At 38.0% G+C, this 18,906-nt stretch overlaps 1 protein-coding gene across 1 annotated transcript in view; it reads right to left on the bottom strand.

The window, feature by feature from the left end:
• NUP210L (nucleoporin 210 like) overlaps nucleotides 1-18,906 on the bottom strand; it is a 99,028-nt gene that overhangs the window by 63,383 nt on the left and 16,739 nt on the right. Inside the window, exons 8-10 of the mRNA XM_006044159.4 lie at nucleotides 16,591-16,659; nucleotides 15,874-15,980; nucleotides 15,091-15,231 (exon numbers count right to left, since the gene is read on the bottom strand). Of these exons, the coding sequence (XP_006044221.4) occupies nucleotides 15,091-15,231; nucleotides 15,874-15,980; nucleotides 16,591-16,659 (317 nt within the window). The remainder of the gene's footprint in view (nucleotides 1-15,090; nucleotides 15,232-15,873; nucleotides 15,981-16,590; nucleotides 16,660-18,906) is intronic.

Here is an 18,906-nt window from a genome sequence, read left to right as displayed (position 1 = left end):
CCGAAGAAGGAAAAAAAAAGTTATAGGCCCTCAAAAACATACATACAAAAGTCATTAACAGAATTTTAGCAAATTAAATCCTGCAATGTGTGAAGATAACAAATCATAATCAAGTGAGGTTTATCCTGAGAATGCAAGATTTGTTTAATACTAGAAAATCAATCAATGTAACTAATTCATCATATTTAAAAGACTAAAAAAGAAAAACTATATTCATTTTATCAATAGAGGTAGAAGAGCACTGACAAAATGCAGCACCAATTCATGATGAAAATTCTCAATAAACTAGGAATAAAAAGGAACTTGTTCAACCTAAGGACGAACATCTACACAAAATCTATAATCAACATCATACTCAATGGTGAAAGGGTGAATATTTTCCACTTTAAGGTCAGAAATAAGGCAAATATGTCCACTTTACACTTCTATTCAATATTATTGAGTAGAGGTCCTAGTCAGTGCTATGAGGCAAGAGAAAGAAAAGGCACATTTATTATAATGAAAAGAGTTAACTCTTTATTCACATATAACCTAATTATATATGTAGCACTTCCTAAGGAATCTACAAGAAGTAACAGAATAAGTCAACTTAGCAAGCTTTCAAGATTCAAGGTAACATACAAAAACCACTGTATTTATGGGCTTTCCTGGTGCCTCAACAGTAAAGAATCTGCCCACCAATGCAGGAGACTCCAGTTCGATCCCTGATCCAGGAAGATCCCACATGCCAGGGAGCAACCTAACCCGTTGGCCACAACTATTGAGCCTGTGGTCTAGAGCCCAGGAACTGCAACTATTGAGCCCAAGTGCCACAACTACTGAAGCTCAGGGCCCTGAAGCCTGTGCTCCACAACAAAAAAAAGCCACTGCAATAAGAAGCCTGCGCAATTCAATGAAAAGTAGCCCCCCACTCGCTGCAACTACAGAAAAGCCCCCACAGCAACAAAGACCCAGCAAGCCAAAAATAAATACATTTTAAAAATGATTTTAAAAAACCCACTGTATTTATATATACTAGCATGATGAATTAGAAGAAGAAAATTTAAATATATATATGGCTTAAAACATAAGTACAAATGTAATAAAATATCTTCAAGACCTGTATGATGAAAACTATAAGACATTGCTGAGAGAAAAATTCAAAGTCCTAAATAAGTAGAAAAAGTTTCATGTTCATAAATCCTAATAAAAAATATCAGCAGAGAGGAGATGTATGCAACAGTGGCAAAGCAAGAAACTCCAAGAACCTGTCCCTCCACAGAAATGCCAAAAAAAGAGAGAGAGAGTCAGAATTAACTTTGGAAAATACTCAGAGGTTTACAGCAACTAAATGTATGCTGAATTAAGAAAAAGGCGACTTAAGGCATTAAAGAAATTATTTGCCAAACCACTAACTAACTACAAGCTAAAGGAATCAAGATTTTACAGTCAAATAACACAAATTACAAATAACACAATCTTTTAAAAATGATTTAAGAAAACTCACTAAATATACAAGCAACTACAACCCACAGCAAGCAATAACAACAGCCCTGAGGAAAGACAAGAATCTGATTTCCAAAATTATTATATTGTTGACTTTTGAACAAAGTGGGGTCTATGAGTGCCAATCCTCTGTGCAGGTGAAATTCGTGTATAACTCTAGCCCTCCAGACCATGGTATTACATTTGCAGATTCAACCAGCCACAGATTATATAGTATTGCAGTATGTATTAATTTTTAAAAATCCACGTACAAGTTGAACTATGCAATTAGAACTTACATTGCTCAAGGGTCCACTATAATAAAATGTTGTTTTCAGCAACAACAAAAAATAAGGCATTCAAAGAAACAAGAAAATATGACCTATTTATAAAGGGAAAAAAAGGAAATTAACACAAACTGTTCCTAAAGAAGCACAGATACTGAAAAAGATTATAAATCAAAGAGCTAATAGAAACAATAGACATCACTCCAGAAGAAGTATGTTTCACCAAATAGAGAATATCAGTGAAGAGACAGAAATTATAGAAAAAGGAACCAGATATTCTGAAATTAAAAGTACAATAACTGAAATGAAAACTTCAGTAGAAGACCTTTATAGCAGATTTGAGCTGGCAGAAGAAAGAATCTGCAAATTTAAAGAGAGGGCCATTGAAGTTATTCAGAGAAGCAAAAAGAAAAAAGAATGAAAAAAAAAGACCAAGCCTTAGAGACCAGTGGAACATCATTAAGTAAATCAATATATATAAAATAAATCCCAGAAATAGGGAAAGAAAGGTACAGAAAGGATATGTGAAGAATTAACGATGAAAATGTCTCACATTTAAGGAAACTACAAAAATCAATTAAACACAAAAGAAGTCAGTAATGGAAGAAATTATCAAAAAAGTCATATAGAAAACAAAAAAATAAAATAATGCCCATCTGTAGGAAAAAAAAGAAAACAAAAGCAGGAGCTTTTCCTTATCAGTAACTATTTTAAACATAAAAAAATTCTTCAATTAAAAGGCAGAGATTGACAGAATGGATAAAGGAAAACATGATCCAAGTATATGCTGTCTGTAAGTGACTAATGTTAGATTCAAAGACACAAATAGGTAGAAAGTGAAAGAATGGAAGAATGCATTCCATTTTAATTACCAAATTATTTTAAAAAATACTTACCAAAAGAGGGTTGGGGGAGCAGTCTACATTAACATCAAACAAAATAGATTTTAAAAAATTGTTATAAGAGACAAAGGCCATTATATATTAACAAAAAGGTTAATTCATCAAGATATAACAATTACAAACACACACATACGTAACAACAGAGGACCACAAAATATGAAGCAAAAATGGACAGATGGAATGAAGGAAGAAATGAAGAAAGAAATAGTTTTATAACAACAGTTAACAGATTTTAATAACTCAGATTCAATAATGGATAGAACAACCAGAACAAAAGATCAGTATAGAAATAGAGGACTTGACCAACACTGTAAACCAACTGGATCAAGCAGACATATAAAGAATATTCCACCCCAAAACAACAAAATGCTCAATCTTCTCAAGTGCACATAGAATATTCTCCATGACAGGTCATATGTTAAAGCGCAAAAGAAATCTCAATAAATTTAAAAAGACTTAAATCATATAAAGTATCTTCTCCACCCAAAATGGACTAAAACTAAAACTTCACACAGGGAAAACTGGACAATTCACAAGTATGTGGAAATTAAATAAGACAACCAATGGGTCAAAGAAGAAATCATAAGAAACGTTAGGAAACTTAGAGATGAAGGAAAACAAAAATCCAACATGCCCAAACTTACAGGATTCAATGAAAACGATGCTCAAAGGAAAATAGACAGTTGTAAACACCTGTATTAAAATACAAGAGAGAGGAAAAAAGAGCTGTGATTGGCAGTAGAACATGGCAGAACCATGTTAAATAGGGCAAGTTCCTTTCCCCTATGGCAGAGGGGGCCAGCCAGAGTGACAAAACAAATGTCCTCCACAGAGAGTAGAATTGAAACTATTTCAAATGCAGTCTCCTTGAGTTTTTCAGGGGACTTCCCTGGTGGTCCAGTGGTTGGGAGTCTGCCTGCCAATGCAGGGGACACAAGTTCAATCCCTAGTCTGAGAAGATTCCACATACCACGGGGCAACTAAACCTGTGTGCCACAACTGCTAAGCCCATGAGCCACACGACTGAAGCTCATGCACCCTAGAGCCCATGTTCTGCAACAAGGGAAGCCACCACAATGAGAGGCCCTTGTACCATAACTAGAGAGCTCACTTGCTGCAACTAGGGAAAGTCCACGCACAGCAACAAAGACCCAGTGTAGCCAATAAATAAATAAATACACAAAATAAATTAAATTTAAAAAAAAAAGAAGAGGGAATTCCTGTCTGTCCAATGGTTAGGACTCAAGTGTTTTCACTCCCATGGCCTGGGTTCAATCCCTGGTTAAGGAAATAAGATCTTGTAAGCTGGGTGTGGCACAGCCAAAAAAGAAGAAAACATTTCAAATCATAATCTGACTGTATAACTAAAAAAAAAAAACAAAACTGGAAAATGAAGAACAAAGTAAACCTGAAACTAGCAGAAGGAAGGAAATAGTATAGTGAGCAGTGATTTTAAAAGTAGAGAATGGAAAATAAATACACAAAATCAACAAAACCAAAATTTGGTTCTTCAAAAAGATCAACAAAATTGAGTTTAGCTGAAATCACTGAGAAAAAAAGAAAGAATACTCAAATTATTAGAATCAGAAATGAAAGTGGCAATATTATTACCAACTTTATAGAAATAAAAAGGATTGTGAGATAATACTATGAACAATTGCCCACCAAACAAATTAGACAACCTAGATCAAATGGAAAGATTCCTCAAAGCACATCCATTAGAAAAACTGACCCAGTAGAAATAGAAAACCTGAACAAAGCTATAGCAAGCAAAGAGATTAAATCAATAATCAAAATTTTCCTAGCAAAGAAAAGCCCAGGCCCTGCCTACAAAAAGTCTACAAACAATAAGTGTTGGAGAGGGTGTGGAGAAAAGGCAACCCTCTTACACTGTTGGTGGGAATGAAAACTGGTAGAGCCACTATGGAGAACAGTGTGAAGATTACTTAAAAAACTAGAAACAGAACTGCCATATGACCCAGCAATCCCACTGCTGGGCATACACACCAAGGAAACCAGAATTGAAAGAGACACATGTACCCCAATGCTCATTGCAGCACTGTTTACAATAGCCAGGACATGGAAGCAACCTAGATGTCCATTGGCAGACGAATGGATAAAGAGGTTGTGGTACATATACACATGGAATATTACTCAGCTATAAAAAAGAACACATTTGAGTCAGTTCTAATGAGGTAGATGAAACTGTAGTCTATTATACAGAATGAAGTAAGTCAGAAAGATGCATATATATGGAATCTAGAAAGACGGTAACCATGATCCTAATATGCAAGGCAGCAAAAGACACACAGATGTTAAGAACAGACTATTGGACTATTTGGGAGAAGGTGAGGGTGGGATGATATGAGAGATATTGAAACATATATATGTAAAACAGATGACTAGTGCAAGTTCGATGCATGAAGCAGGGTGCTCAAAGCCAGTGTTCTGGGACAACCCAGAGGGTGGGGTGAGGAGGGAGGTGGGAGGCGGGTTCAGGATGGGGGTGGGCATGCATGTACACCCGTGGCTGATTAGTGTCGATGTGTGGCGGGGACCACCACAGTGTTGTGAAGTGACTGTCCTCCAATTAAAATAAAGAAATAAATTTTTTAAAAAAGAAAGAAAAGCCCAGGTCAAATGGCTTCAATTGTTAACTTCCACAAACATTTAAAACAAAATTAACACCAATGTTTCTCAGACTTAAAAATAAAAGATGATGAAGAAGAGAAGAAGAAAAAGGAGGGAACACTTACTAACTCATTCTAAGAGACCAGCATTTGCCCTGATACCAAAGTTAGACAAAGACATCATAAAAAAGGAAAACTACAGACCAATATCCTTTATGAATATAAACACAAAACTCCTTAAGAAAACCCTGGCAAACCAAATCCAGCAGCATATTAATAGGATTATACACCATGTTCAAGTGGGATTTTTCTAGTAATTCAAAGGCAGTACAATATATAAAATCAATTACTGTAATATACATATTGATAGAATGAAAGAAAAAAATGCTTAAAAATATTTGAGAAAAATCCAAAGCCTTTTCATAGTAAAAACACTCAACAATTAGGGGTAAAAAAGAACTTGTTCAATATGATAAGGGCCACATATGGAAACTCCACAGCTAACATCTTACTCAGTGGTGAAAGAATGAAAGTTTTTGCTCTAAGATCAAAAACAAGAAGGCCCACTATTGCCACTTCCATTCAATATTGTACTATAAGTTCTAGCCAGAGAAATTTGGCAAGAAAATGGAATAAAAGGTACCAAAATGGGAAATTGAGGAGCAAAATTACCACTATTCACAGGTTCAGTTCAGTTCAGTCGCTCAGTCCTGTCTGACTCCTTGCGACCCTATGGACTGCAGCACACCAGGCCTCCCTGTCCATCACCAACTCTTGGATATATTATATATGAAATATCCTGTAATATCCAGAAGAACTACTAGAGCCAATAAAATAATTCAGCAAAGTTGCAGCATACCAGATCCACATACAAATATCAGTTGTACTTATATACATTAGCAATAAACAAACTAGAAAGATAAATTAAGAAAAAAAATTCATTACAATAGCATCAAAAAAGAATAAACTACTCAGAATAAACTCAACCTTGCAGGTGCAGTACTTGTAAATTGAAAACTACAAAATATTGCTTGAATAAATTAAAGACAGCCTGAATAAATGGAAAAACATCCCATGTTCATGAATTGGAAGACCTGACATTGTTAAGAGGACAACAATCTCCAAAGTGATCTACTAATTCAATGTAATTGCTATCAAAACCCCAAGGGCCTTTTTGGAAAAAATGGAAAAGCCCATCCTAAAATTGATATGGAATTCTAAGAGACCTTGAATGGCCAAAACAATCTTGAAAAAGAACAGTTAGAAGACTTCACATTTCCCATTTCAAAACACAATTCAAAGCTACAGTGATCAAAGCAGTGTGGTACTGCAAAAGGACAGACACACAGACCAATGGAATAAAATTGAGAGCACAGAAATAAGGTGACATCTATAGTCAACTGGATTTGACAAGGATGCCAAGAGCATACAATAAGTGAAATGAGTCTCTTTGACAAATAGCGCTGGCACAATACGAAACCCCAAAGTCCCCATCAAAACACTATTAGACCTATTAAATGCATTTAGTCAAGTTGCAGGATACAAGATTTATATACAGAAATTTGTTGCTTTTCTATAATAATGAACTATCAGAGAGAAAACAAGAAAACAACCCCATTTACAACTGCATCAAAAAGAATAAAATAAATTTGACTCCAAAGAGATGAAAGACTTATACTCTGAAAATACAATAACATTGGTGAAAACAACTGAAGAAGATACAAAGAAATGGAAAGATATCCCAGGTTCATGAATTGGAACAATCAATATTATTAAAATGTCAATACTACCAAAAGTAATGTATAGTTTTAATGCAACCCCTATCAAAACACCCACGATATTTTCCACAAGACTAGAATAAACAATCCTAAAATTTATATGGAACCACAAACTACCCCTAATAACCAAAGTATGTTGAGAATAAAGAACAAAGCTAGAGGTATCACACTCCCTGTTGTCAGACTATACTACAAAACTACAGTAAACAAAACAATATCGTACTAAGACTTCCCAGGTGGCCCAGCAGTTAAGACTCCATGTTTCCACTGCAGGGGACATTGGTTTGATACCAAGTCACAGAACTAAGATCCCACAAGCCATGTGGTGCAGCCCCCCTCCCCTGCCAAAAAATTATATAATAACTACAGAGAGAACTTGATCACCAGATGGTCAATAACAAAATTAGACTGATTATATTCTTTGCAGCCAAAGATGGAGAAGTGCTATACTTCCGGTCAGCAAAAACAAGACCGGGAGCTGACTATGGCTCAGATCATGAACTCCTTACTGCCAAATTCAGACTTAAATTGCAGAAAGTAGGGAAAACCACTAGACCATTCAGGTATGACCTGAATCAAATCTCTTACGATTATACAGTGGAAGTGACAAACAGATTCAAGGGATTACATCTGATAGACAGAATGCCTGATGAACTATGGACAGAGGTTCGTGACATTGTGCAGGAGGCAGTAATCAAGACTACCCCCAAGAAAAAGAAATGCAAGAAGGTAAAATGGTTGTCTGAGGAGGCCTTACAAACAGCTGTGAAAAAGAAGAGAAGTGAAAGGCAAAGGAGAAAAGGAAAGATAAACCCATTTGAATGCCGAGTTCCAAAGAATAGCAAGGAAAGAGAAGAAAGCCCTCCTCAGTGATCAGTGCAAAGAAATAGAGGAAAACATCAGAATGGGAAAGACTAGAGATCTCTTCAAGAAAATTAGAGATACAGCGGGAACATTTCATGCAAAGATGGGCACAATAAAGGACAGAAATGGTATGGACTTAACAGAAGGAGAAGATATTAAGAAGAGGTGGCAAGATTACACAAAAGAACTATATGAAAAAGATCTTCACGATCCAGATAATCATGATGGTGTGATCCCTCATCTAGAGCCAGAATTCTGGAATGCAAAGTCAAGTGGGACTTAGGAAGCATCACTACAAACAAAGCTAGTGGAGGTGATAGAATTCCAGTTGAACTATTTCAAATCCCGAAAGATGATGCTGTGAAAGTGCTGCACTCAATATGCCAGCAAATTTGGAAAACTCAGCAGTGGCCACAGGACTGGAAAAGGTCAGTTTTCATTCCAATCCCAAAGAAAGGCAATGCCAAAGAATGCTCCAACCATCCACAATTGCACTCATCTCTCACACACTAGTAAAGTAATGCTCAAAATTCTCCAAGCCAGGCTTCAACAGTATGTGAACCATGAACTTCCAGATGTTCAAGCTGGATTTAGAAAAGGCAGAGGAATCAGAGATCAAATTGCCAACATCTATTGGATCATCAAAAGAGCAAGAGAGTTCCAGAAAAACATCTATTTCTGCTTTACTGACTATGCCAAAGCTTTTGATTGTGTGAACACAACAAACTCTGGAAAATTCTTAGAGAGTTGGGAATACTGGACCACCTGACCTGCCTCTTGAGAAACCTTACGTAGGTCAGGAAGCAACAGTTAGAACTGGACATGGAACAACAGACTGGTTCCAAATAGGGAGAGGAGTACATCAAGGCTGTATATTGTCACCCTGCTTATTTAACTTATATGCAGAGTACATCATGAGAAACGCTGGGCTGGATGAAGCACAAACTGGAATCAAGATTGCTGGGAGAAATACCAATAACCTCAGATATGCAGATGACACCACCCTTATAGCAGAAAGCAAAGAAGAACTTAAGAGCCTCTTGATGAAAGTGACAGAGGAGAGTGAAAAAGCTGGCTTAAAACTCAACATTCAGAAAAGTAAGATCATGGCATCTGGTCCCATCACTTCATGGCAAATAGACGGGAAAGCAGTGGAAACAGTGAGAGACTTTATTTTTTTGAGCTACAAAATGACTGCAGATTGTAACTGCGGCCATGAAATTAAAAGACGCTTGCTCCTTGGAAGAAAAGCTATGACCCACCTAGACAGCATTTTAAAAGGCAGAGACATTACTTTGCCAACAAAGGTCTGTCTAGTCAAGGCTATGGTTTTTCCAGTAGTCATGTATGGATGTGAGAATTGGACTATAAAGAAAGCTAAGCACTGAAGAATTGATGCTTTTGAACTGTGGTGTTGGAGAAGACTCTTGAGAGTCCCTTGGAAAGCATGGAGATCCAACCAGTCCATCCTAAAGGAAATCAGTCCTGAATATTCATTGGAAGGACTGATGAAGCTGAAACTCCAATACTTTGGCCACCTGTTGCAAAGAACTGACTCATTGGAAAAGATCCTGATGCTGGGAATGATTGCAGGCGGGAGGAGAAGGGGACAACAGGATGAGATGGTTGGATGGCATCACTGAGTCAACAGACATGAGTTTGAGTAAGCTCTGGGAATTGTTGATAGACAGCGAAGCCTGTTGTGCTGCAGTCCACGGGGTTGCAGAGTCGGACACGACTGAGCCACTGAATTGAACTGAACTGAAATAGAGAACTTGAAATGACTATGAATAAAAAGAAGAAACATTAAAAATTATTAATGGTATCTCATAGATCATTGGTGGGGATATAAAATAAAATAATACAGCCATTTTAGAAAAATAGTTTGTCAATTTCTTATAAAACTTAACATGTAGCTACTATATGACCCAAGAATTGCATTCAAGCCGTTTTTCTTTATTAATTTTTCTTTGGCTGTGTTGGATCTTCATTACTGCATGTAGGCTTTCTCTAGTTGGGGTGAGCAGGAGCTACTCTCTAATTGTCATGTGCAGACTTCTCCTTACAGTGGCTTCTTTTGTTTTGGAGCACAGGCTTTAGGCTTGTGGGCTTCAGGATTTGCAGGTTGTGAGCTCCAGAGCATATGGGCTCAGTAGTTGTGGCACACGGGCTTAGTTGCTCCGCAGCATATGGAATCTTCCTAGACCAGGGATTGAACCTGTGTTCCCTGCACTGGCAGGCAGATTCTTCGCCACTGTACCACAGGGAAGTCTCCACTCTTAAGCATTTTATCCCAGAGACATGAAAACATATTCACAGCAAAAGCTATACAACAATGTTGTTGTTTTAGTTGCTAAGTTGTGTCTGACTCTTTTGCGATCCCATGGATTGTAGCCCTCCAGGCTCCTATGTCCATGGGATTTTCCAGGCAAGAATACTATAGTGGGATGCCATTTCCTTCTCCAGGGGATCTTCTCAACCCAGGGATTGAACCCTCATCTCTTGCACTGCAGGCAGATTCCTGACCACTGAGCCACCTGGGAAGCCCACAAGAATCTTTAGAGCAGCTTTATTTATAATTGCCAAATAATAGAAACAACCCAAATCATCCTTAGTAGGTGAATAGTTAAAATCCAGTACATCTATACAATGGGATATTATTCACCAATTATTTTTATTCAGTAATTTTTTAAATGATATGGTGATACACACAATTTGGACTGATCTTGAGGGCATTTTTTCTTTCTTTTAAAAAAATTATTTATATTTGGCTGTGCTGGATCTTCACTGCTATGCACAATCTTTCTCTAGTTGCAACTGGCAGGAGCTACTCTTCATTGCAGTGCATAGGTTTCTCATTGCAATGGCTTCTCTTGTTGTGGAGCATGGGCTCTAGAGAACTCAGGCTTCAGCACTTACAGCTCATGGGCTCAGTAGGTGTGGAGCACAGGCTTAGTTGCTCCACAACATGTGGGATCTTCCCAGACCAAGGATCAAACCCATGTCCCTTGCACTGGCAGGTGGTTTCTTAACCACTGAACCACCAGGGAAGTAGTTTTATTTTAAACTTCCAGATTTTATTTTAAATTCCCTGATCAAAAGGAAACTTACACACCTAAATAAAAAACAAGATTACAAATCAAGATAGTCTGCAGGCCACCAGATTGTGATCTCTGTCATAGAGGCTTCTATAAAACTACGTTAAGAGGGCTTCCCTGAATGGCTCAGTTGGTAAAGAGTCTGCCTGCAATGTGGAAGACCTGGGTTAAGAAGTTAAGGGACTTCCCTGGTGGTCCACCCCTTCATGGATCATAGCCTTGTCATGGCAAAGGGGCTTGCATAATTCAGTGAAGTCACGAGCCATGCCATGTAGGGCCACCCAAGACGAGCGGGTCTTGGTGGAGACTTCTGACAAAACGTGGTTCATTGGAGGAGGGAATAGCAAACCACTCCAGTATTCTTGCCATGAGAACCCCATGAACAGTATGAAAAGGCAAAAGATATGACACCAGACAATGAGCCCCCAGGTCGGAAGGTGTCCAATGTGCAACTGGGAAATAACAGGGCAATTTCTAACAGCTCTGGAAAGAATGAAGTAACTGGGCCAAAGCAGAAATGATGCTCACTTGCGGATGTATCTGGTGGTGAAAGTAAATCTGATGCTCTGAAGAACAATACTGCATAGGAACCTGGAATGTTAAGTCCATGATTCAAGGTAAATTGTACATAGTTAAGTAGGAGATGGCAAGAGTGAACATCAACATCTTAAGAATCAATCAACTAAAATGGATGGGAATGAGTGAATTTAAACCAGATGACCATTATACCTACTACTGTGGGCAAGAATCCCTTAGAAGAAACAGAGCAGCCCTCATAGTCAATGAAAGAGTTCAAAATGCAGTACTTGGGCGCAAACGTAAAAATGACAGAATGATCTTAGTTCATTTCCAAGGCAAACCATTCATCATCACAGTAATCCAAGTCTACACCCCAACCACTGATGCCAAAGAAGTTGAAGTTGACTGGTTCTCTGAAGATCTACAAGACTTTCTAGAACTAACTCCAAAAAAAGATGCCCTCTCAATCATAGGGGACTGGAATGCAAAAGTAGAAAGTCAAGAGATACCTGGCAAGTTTAACCTGAAGAACTATGGACAGATGTTCATAACATCTGTACAGGAGGCAGTGACCAAAACCATTCCAAAGGAAAAAAAAATGCAAGACGACAATGTCTGAGGAGGCTTTATAAACAGCTGAGGAAAGAAGAGAAGCAAAAAGCAAAGGAGAAAGGGAAAGATACACCCAACTGAATGGAGTGTTCCAGAGAACAGCAAGGAGAGATAAGGCCTCCTTAAATGAAAAATGCAAACAAGTAAAGGAAAACAATACAATGGGAAAGACTAGAGGTCTCTTCAAGAAAATTGAAGGTATCAAGAGAATATTTCATGCAAGGGTGGGCACAATAAAGGGAAGAAATGGTAGGAACCTAACAGAGGCAGAAGAGATTAAGAAGAGGTGGCAAGAATACACAGAAGAACTATAGAAAACAGGTCTTAATGACTGGGATAACCAAAATGGTGTGATCTCTTACTTAGAGCCAGACATCCTGAAGTGTGAAGTGGGCCTTAGGAAGCATTACTACAAAGAGAGTGGAGGGGATGGAATTCCAGCTGAGCTATTTCAAATCCTAAAAGATGACGCTGTGAAAGTGCTGCACTCAATATGCCAGCAAATTTGGAAAACTCAGCAGTGGCCACAGGACTAGAAAAGGTCAGTTTTCCTTCCAATCCCAAAGAAGGGCAGTGCCAAAGAATGTTCAAACTATCGAACAACTGCACTCATTTCGCATACTAGTAGGTTATCCTCAAAATCCTTCAAGCTAGGCTTTAGCAGTACATGAACTGAGAACTTCCAGATGTACAAGTTGGGTTTAGAAAAGGCAGAGGATCAAAGATCAAATTGCCAACATTTGCTGAATCACAGAGAAAGCAGGACAATTCCAGAAAAACATCTGCTTCATTGACTATGTGAAAGCCTTTGACTATGTGGAAAATTCTTCAAGAGATGGGAATACCAGACCACCTCACCTGTCTCCTAAGAAACCTGTATACAGGTCAAGAAGCAACGGTTAGAACTGGACATGAACAACAGACTGGTTCAAAATCGGAAAAGGAATACAACAAGGCTGTATATTGTCATCTTGTTTATTTAACTTATATGCAGATTACATCACATGAAATGCTGGGCTGGATTAATCACAAGCTGGAATCAAGATTGCTGGGAGAAGTATCAATAACCTCAAATACAGAGATAATACCACTCTAATGGCAGAAAATGAAGAGGAACAAAAAAGTTTCTTGATGAGGCTGAAAAAGATGACTTAAAACTCAACATCCAAAAAAAGATCATGGCATCCGGTCCCATCACTTCATGGCAAATAGAAGGGGAAAAAGTGGAAGCAGTGACAGAGTTGTTTTTCTTGGGCTCCAAAATCACTGCAGAGGGTGACTGTAGCCACAAAATTAAAAGACACTTGCTCCTTTAAAGGAAAGCTTTACAAACCTAAACAGGGTATTAAAAAGCAGAGACATCACTTTACTGACAAAGGCTCCTATAGTCAAAGTTATGGTTTTTTCAGTAGTCATGTACAGATATGATAGTTGGATCATAAAGAAGGCTGAGTGCTGAAGAACTGATGCTTTCTAATTGTGGTGCTAGAGAAGACTCTTGAGAGTCCCTTGGACTGCAAGGAGATCAAACCAGTCAATCCTAAAGGAAATCAACCCTGTATATTCATTGGAAGGACTGATGCTGAAGCTGAAGTTCCAATACTTTGGCCATCTGATGTGAAGAGCTAACTCACTGGAAGAGACTTTGATGCTGAGAAAGATTGAAAGTAAAAGGAGAAGAGGGTGGTAGAGGATGAGATGGTTAGATAGTATCATCAACTAAATGGATATGAATCTGAGCAAATTCCAGGAGACAGTGAAGGCCAGGGAAGCCTGGCATGCTGCAGTCCATGGGGTGACAGAGTTGGACATGACTTAGCAACTGAACAACAACTGGTGGTGCAGTGGTTACGAGTCCACCTGTCAATGCAGGTGACTCAGGTTTGGTCTCTGGATCGGGAAGATTCCACTTAGTTGCTGTGGAGCAACTAAGCCTGTGTGCCACAACTACTGAGCCCACGTGCTTCAACTACTGAAGCCCGTGCACGTAGATCTGGTGCTCTGCAACAAGAGAACCCATTGAGATGAGAATCCTAGGAACCGCAAAGTTTAAACTTTACCTTAAAATCAGTGGGAAGCCACCAAAGGAATTTAAACAGTAAATACATAATGATTTTTATAGTTTTTATAATATCATTCTAGCCACAGACAATATTGAAGGTAGAGTATCAGTTTAGAAGCTACTGTGAAAGTCTAGGTGAAAGACAGCAGTGTCTCCTTCATCTAGTAAGAAATGGATTTGTGAGATTTTAGAATTGACTTAGCATTCAATGACATACTGAACGGAGGAGGTGAGGGAGAAGGTAGAGTCAAAGGGGACTCTTGGGATTTTGCCTCAAACAGCTGGGGAAAGGATCACTGGAGAAAAAGTAGGTTTACAGAGGGAAACAAATCCGACGGACTGTTTAAAGTCGGATATTTGCACGTTTTTAGAGGCGTTAGAAACAGATAAATTCCTTATCCTTTCACCCAGTAACTCCATTTCTGGTATTATACCATACAAAAATTTACCAAAAGGAATAGAAATTGTCTGAAGATACTCAGTTATGCCATTTACAAAGTAAAAACCTGCTAAAAGTGCAAAGTTGGCGGCATGGTTAAACAATTGGCATATTAACCCTATGTATTTTTACATAGGGTTACAAAATACAAAATACTCTTATGTGGATCTGATGACACAAGGAAACATGCATATGGAATAATTTTTAAACGAACCTCAAATGACACATACACAAAATGACCACAAATGCAGATATATGCAATAACAGAGACTGGAATGGAAAATTTGCAGAGGTATAACTACTAAGTGTACTGTTTATTAGTTTATTTTGTGAAAGATAATAGTGAGATATGCTATATATGTGCTAGCAAATCAACAAATCAAGCAAATCTTGTCAGTATTCTCAGGATTCAAAAAATGTCCTTTTAATTCCTACCTGGTAAACGATGGAAGTCAGAGATGCATTTATCAGGACCACACCATCTTTCAGAGCTTTTACAACATGGTAAGATCCATTCACAGTAGTTAGCTGCTCTTCAAAGTATTCCCTCAGGAATTGGTACATAATCCTGAGATTCTGAAAATCAGCCCAAAAGTAGCACAAATCTGAAGAGATTTTTTTTTTTCCCTAACCCCATTTTAAACTCAAAGCATTAAAAAAAAAAAGTGTGACTATGCATTCTGGGGCTTAAAGAAGTAAAAATAAAAATCTTTGCTCACCCTCATCAAATTCTAAGTTGGAAAGATGTCATTTTAAAATGGTACTAGTGTTTGAAAGATCCATTAATGACAAGCAATTAGAAATAGTAAGCATCAAAGCTTATGTCAATTTTAGTGTAATTTGTGCCATTCCAGAAACTGACAGTGGGGGGTAGGGTGGGGAATGGATGGTGGAGAATGACTACAACATTTTACATCTAATGATCACACTATAAAATTCTGATAACTTCTCTGAAATGAAGTTTTAGAATGAGGATCCCCTCCAAAGTGTTACCCTTGGTGCCAACTTGATCTCTTTCCTATAATTCTAACCAAGTTGTATCTTTTACTTCTGGTTTAGTTTTCCTCAAGGATAGAACTACTTAATAATGATAAAGTAGTAACTTGCATTTTCTGAAGGCAAAATTTGGAAGCAAAAACAAAATCTTCCTAGCAAAAAGACTGCTCACTGAAGGAGTTACCCTTAAGGGGGCTAGAAAAATTAAAAAGATAGACTCACATCTGAAATATAGACTTTTGTGCTGCTTTTATCAAATACTTCTACTGTAATAACATAGACCTGTCCCACCTCTAGACTCCATCGGTCTCCAGGTTGGACTGTGAAACCTGTACACAAATCAATAAAGAAAAATATCAGAAGAGGCCATTTTTCTATAATGAATTTTAAAAATACAAACTTTAAAAAGCCATTTAAAGAGCAAAAGTCACTAATAGATGGAGATGGTTTCCAAAGTAGATACTTTAGTTCCATCTATAAAACTGTATAATAATTTGGGGTTCCAAAGATCCTAGTTTAACTTAGTTCATCTCAGGTATAAAAGAAGCATTCTCACTTACATCTGTATACAAATACCGCCCACCCCAAACCCACAATTTTGCTCATTTCTGATACGTCAGGCAAGTTTTCAGCTGCTTTCAGTCAGATTCATTGCTTCATGTGGCTTAAGGACATAGGTTTCTTCTTTCTTTGTATGAAGTCTCTTTTCCTAGTCCAACCTTGTATTACATGGAGTTTCATACTTTTTCACAGTCTATTTCAAGATGCTTTACTCTTGCAAATAGCATTTAACTAGAACAGTGCAAGAAAACATGTCAAAGTAAGGTTGAATTTGAAATTAGTTAAGTCTCAAAATGAAGCACTCTAGTCTTTAATGCACTCATTTCAGTGGCATACTTTAAGTTATTTGGCTTTCTGAAAATCATTATCTAAAAATACCTAAAAATCCAGGCTCTACAACATATATGGTGCAATTTGGGAGTCCAGACACAGATCGCATATGGACATCTTAATTTTTGCTTAAGGAAATTTTATGAGCTAGATTTGGGTGAAAAGAAAAATACAAGCTACCAAAATAAATAAATAAATACATAAGCCCACAAACAAAAGCAAATAAAAATTCTATCTTTCATCATCTCTTGGAAAGCAAAACTTAAATGCATACATTCTGAGAAAAATCTGAGGGTTCAGTAATCACAGGTATCAGGTATTCTTGAATTTCAAATATCAGGAAGATGAAACGAAAGAAAAAAAGATCATGCTCCACGTTTTTAATATTCATTTAGCTGCAGAATCCTCTTCCCCTGTAAAAGTGTTTCATAGGAGCCCATTAGGGAAAGCAGGACAAAGTGGAATTGCTCTGGCTGAAGAAATGGACAGTGGTGGATGGAGAGGGAGTGGCATGACTTGCCATCCAGCCCAGTAACTTGCCTCAGGTTCCACAGACAGTTTCAAAAATCACTAATTGATTTTCTATTATCTGTGGCAATTCTTTAATATCAAAATGTTTTCTCTTCCACCAAAGATACTTCTATGTCATACATCACACTACACATTATTAATTCTGTTAGCCTATACACAATCTGGGGCTTCTCAGGTGGTGCTAGTGGTAAAGAACCCTCCTGCCAATGCAGGAGATCTAAGAGATGCAGGTTCGATCTCTGGATTGGGAAGATCACTTGGAGGAGGGCATGGCAACGCACTCCAGTATTCTTGCCTAGAGAATCCCATGGATAGAGGAGCCTGGTGGACTCTTGTCCACAGGGTCACAAAAAGTCAGACACTACTGAATCAACTTAGCATGCCTACACAATCTAATTAGTAATGTAATTCCTTCTTAGAAATATACTATGTCCAAAAGCTAAGAAGAAATTATTTCTGCTCTGAGAAATGTATTACTGAAATGATTGGACAGAAAACTCTTATTATTTCTAAGCACACTAATTTAGAAGTGCTGTTAATTCAGTCATGCACTAGGCTATAATTAGGCACTACAGTATCTATAGTGACAACGAAAGCAAAACATTTAATCTATTTCAGGGATCAAATTTTTAAAGCTGCCCAAGTACTTCAAAAGAACTATTAATATACATACAATTGATATGCTAATTAAAATTTCTTTTTTAGTGAATGTCAAAGTTGTTCAGTCATGTCCAACTCTTGGCAACCCCATGGACTATACAGTCCATGGAATTCTCCAGGGCAGAATACTGGAGTGGGTAGCCTTTCCCTTCTCCAGGGTATCTTCCCAACCCAGGGATTGACCCAGGTCTCCCACATTGCAGGAGGATTCTTTACCAGCTGAGCTACAAGTAAAAGCCATTTGGTTTTACTATTCATTAAAGCAGAGAAGGCAATGGCACCCCACTCTAGTACTCTTGCCTGGAAAATCCCATGGATGGAGGAGCCTGGTAGGCTGCAGTCCATAGGGTCTCGAAGAGTTGGACACGACTGAGCAACTTCACTTTCACTTTTCACTTTCATGCATTGGAGAAGGAAATGGCAACCCACTCCAGTGTTCTTGCCTGGAGAATCCCAGGGACGGGGGAGCCTGGTAGGCTACCGTCTATGGGGTCACACAGAGTCAGACACGACTGAAGTGACTTAGCATAGCATAGCATTCATTAAAGCAAATCTTTTAAACACTGTATCATTCTGAGTTTGGTTTTAGTATGTACTACATTCATAAACTATAAGAGCTAAAAGGAAATTCCCTTATAGCTCAGTTGGCAAAGAATCCACTGCAGTGCAGGAGTCTACCTGCAATGCAGGAGACCTGGGCTAGATCCCTGGGTTGGGAAGATCCCCTGGAGAAGGAAATGGCAACCCACTCCAGTATTCTTGCCTGGGAAATTCCATGAACAGAGGAGCCTGGTGGGCCACAGTCTATGGGGTCACAAAAGAGTTGGATACAACTGAGCAACTGAACATGCATGCAGAAGGAAATCCAGGAGTATCTCATTCCTTTCATTTTACAGATGAAGACACAGATCTCAATAGGTCTCTAAACCAGTTCATCCCTCCATAATCAGAATAAGACATCTACCTTTTATCTAATCCTTCCCTGTTTGGAATTTCATTTTATCTTGCTCCTCCGAAATCTTACTCCTTAGAAATCTAGCTCCATCAACTGACCTTCTTTTCATCCATATCTCTGCCATCTCTCTGTTTAACTTATAGACATTCAAGTTTCTCTTAATTTAAAAAAATTTTGTCTTCTTCAAACTTCTGCCTTGTTTTCTTCCTCCTTTTTAA

Source organism: Bubalus bubalis, chromosome 6, assembly GCF_019923935.1.
Source record: "Bubalus bubalis isolate 160015118507 breed Murrah chromosome 6, NDDB_SH_1, whole genome shotgun sequence".
Taxonomy (NCBI): Eukaryota; Metazoa; Chordata; class Mammalia; order Artiodactyla; family Bovidae; genus Bubalus; species Bubalus bubalis.
The sequence above is the reverse complement of the archived record's forward strand: the minus strand, read 5'-3'. Positions and strand labels throughout refer to the sequence as shown.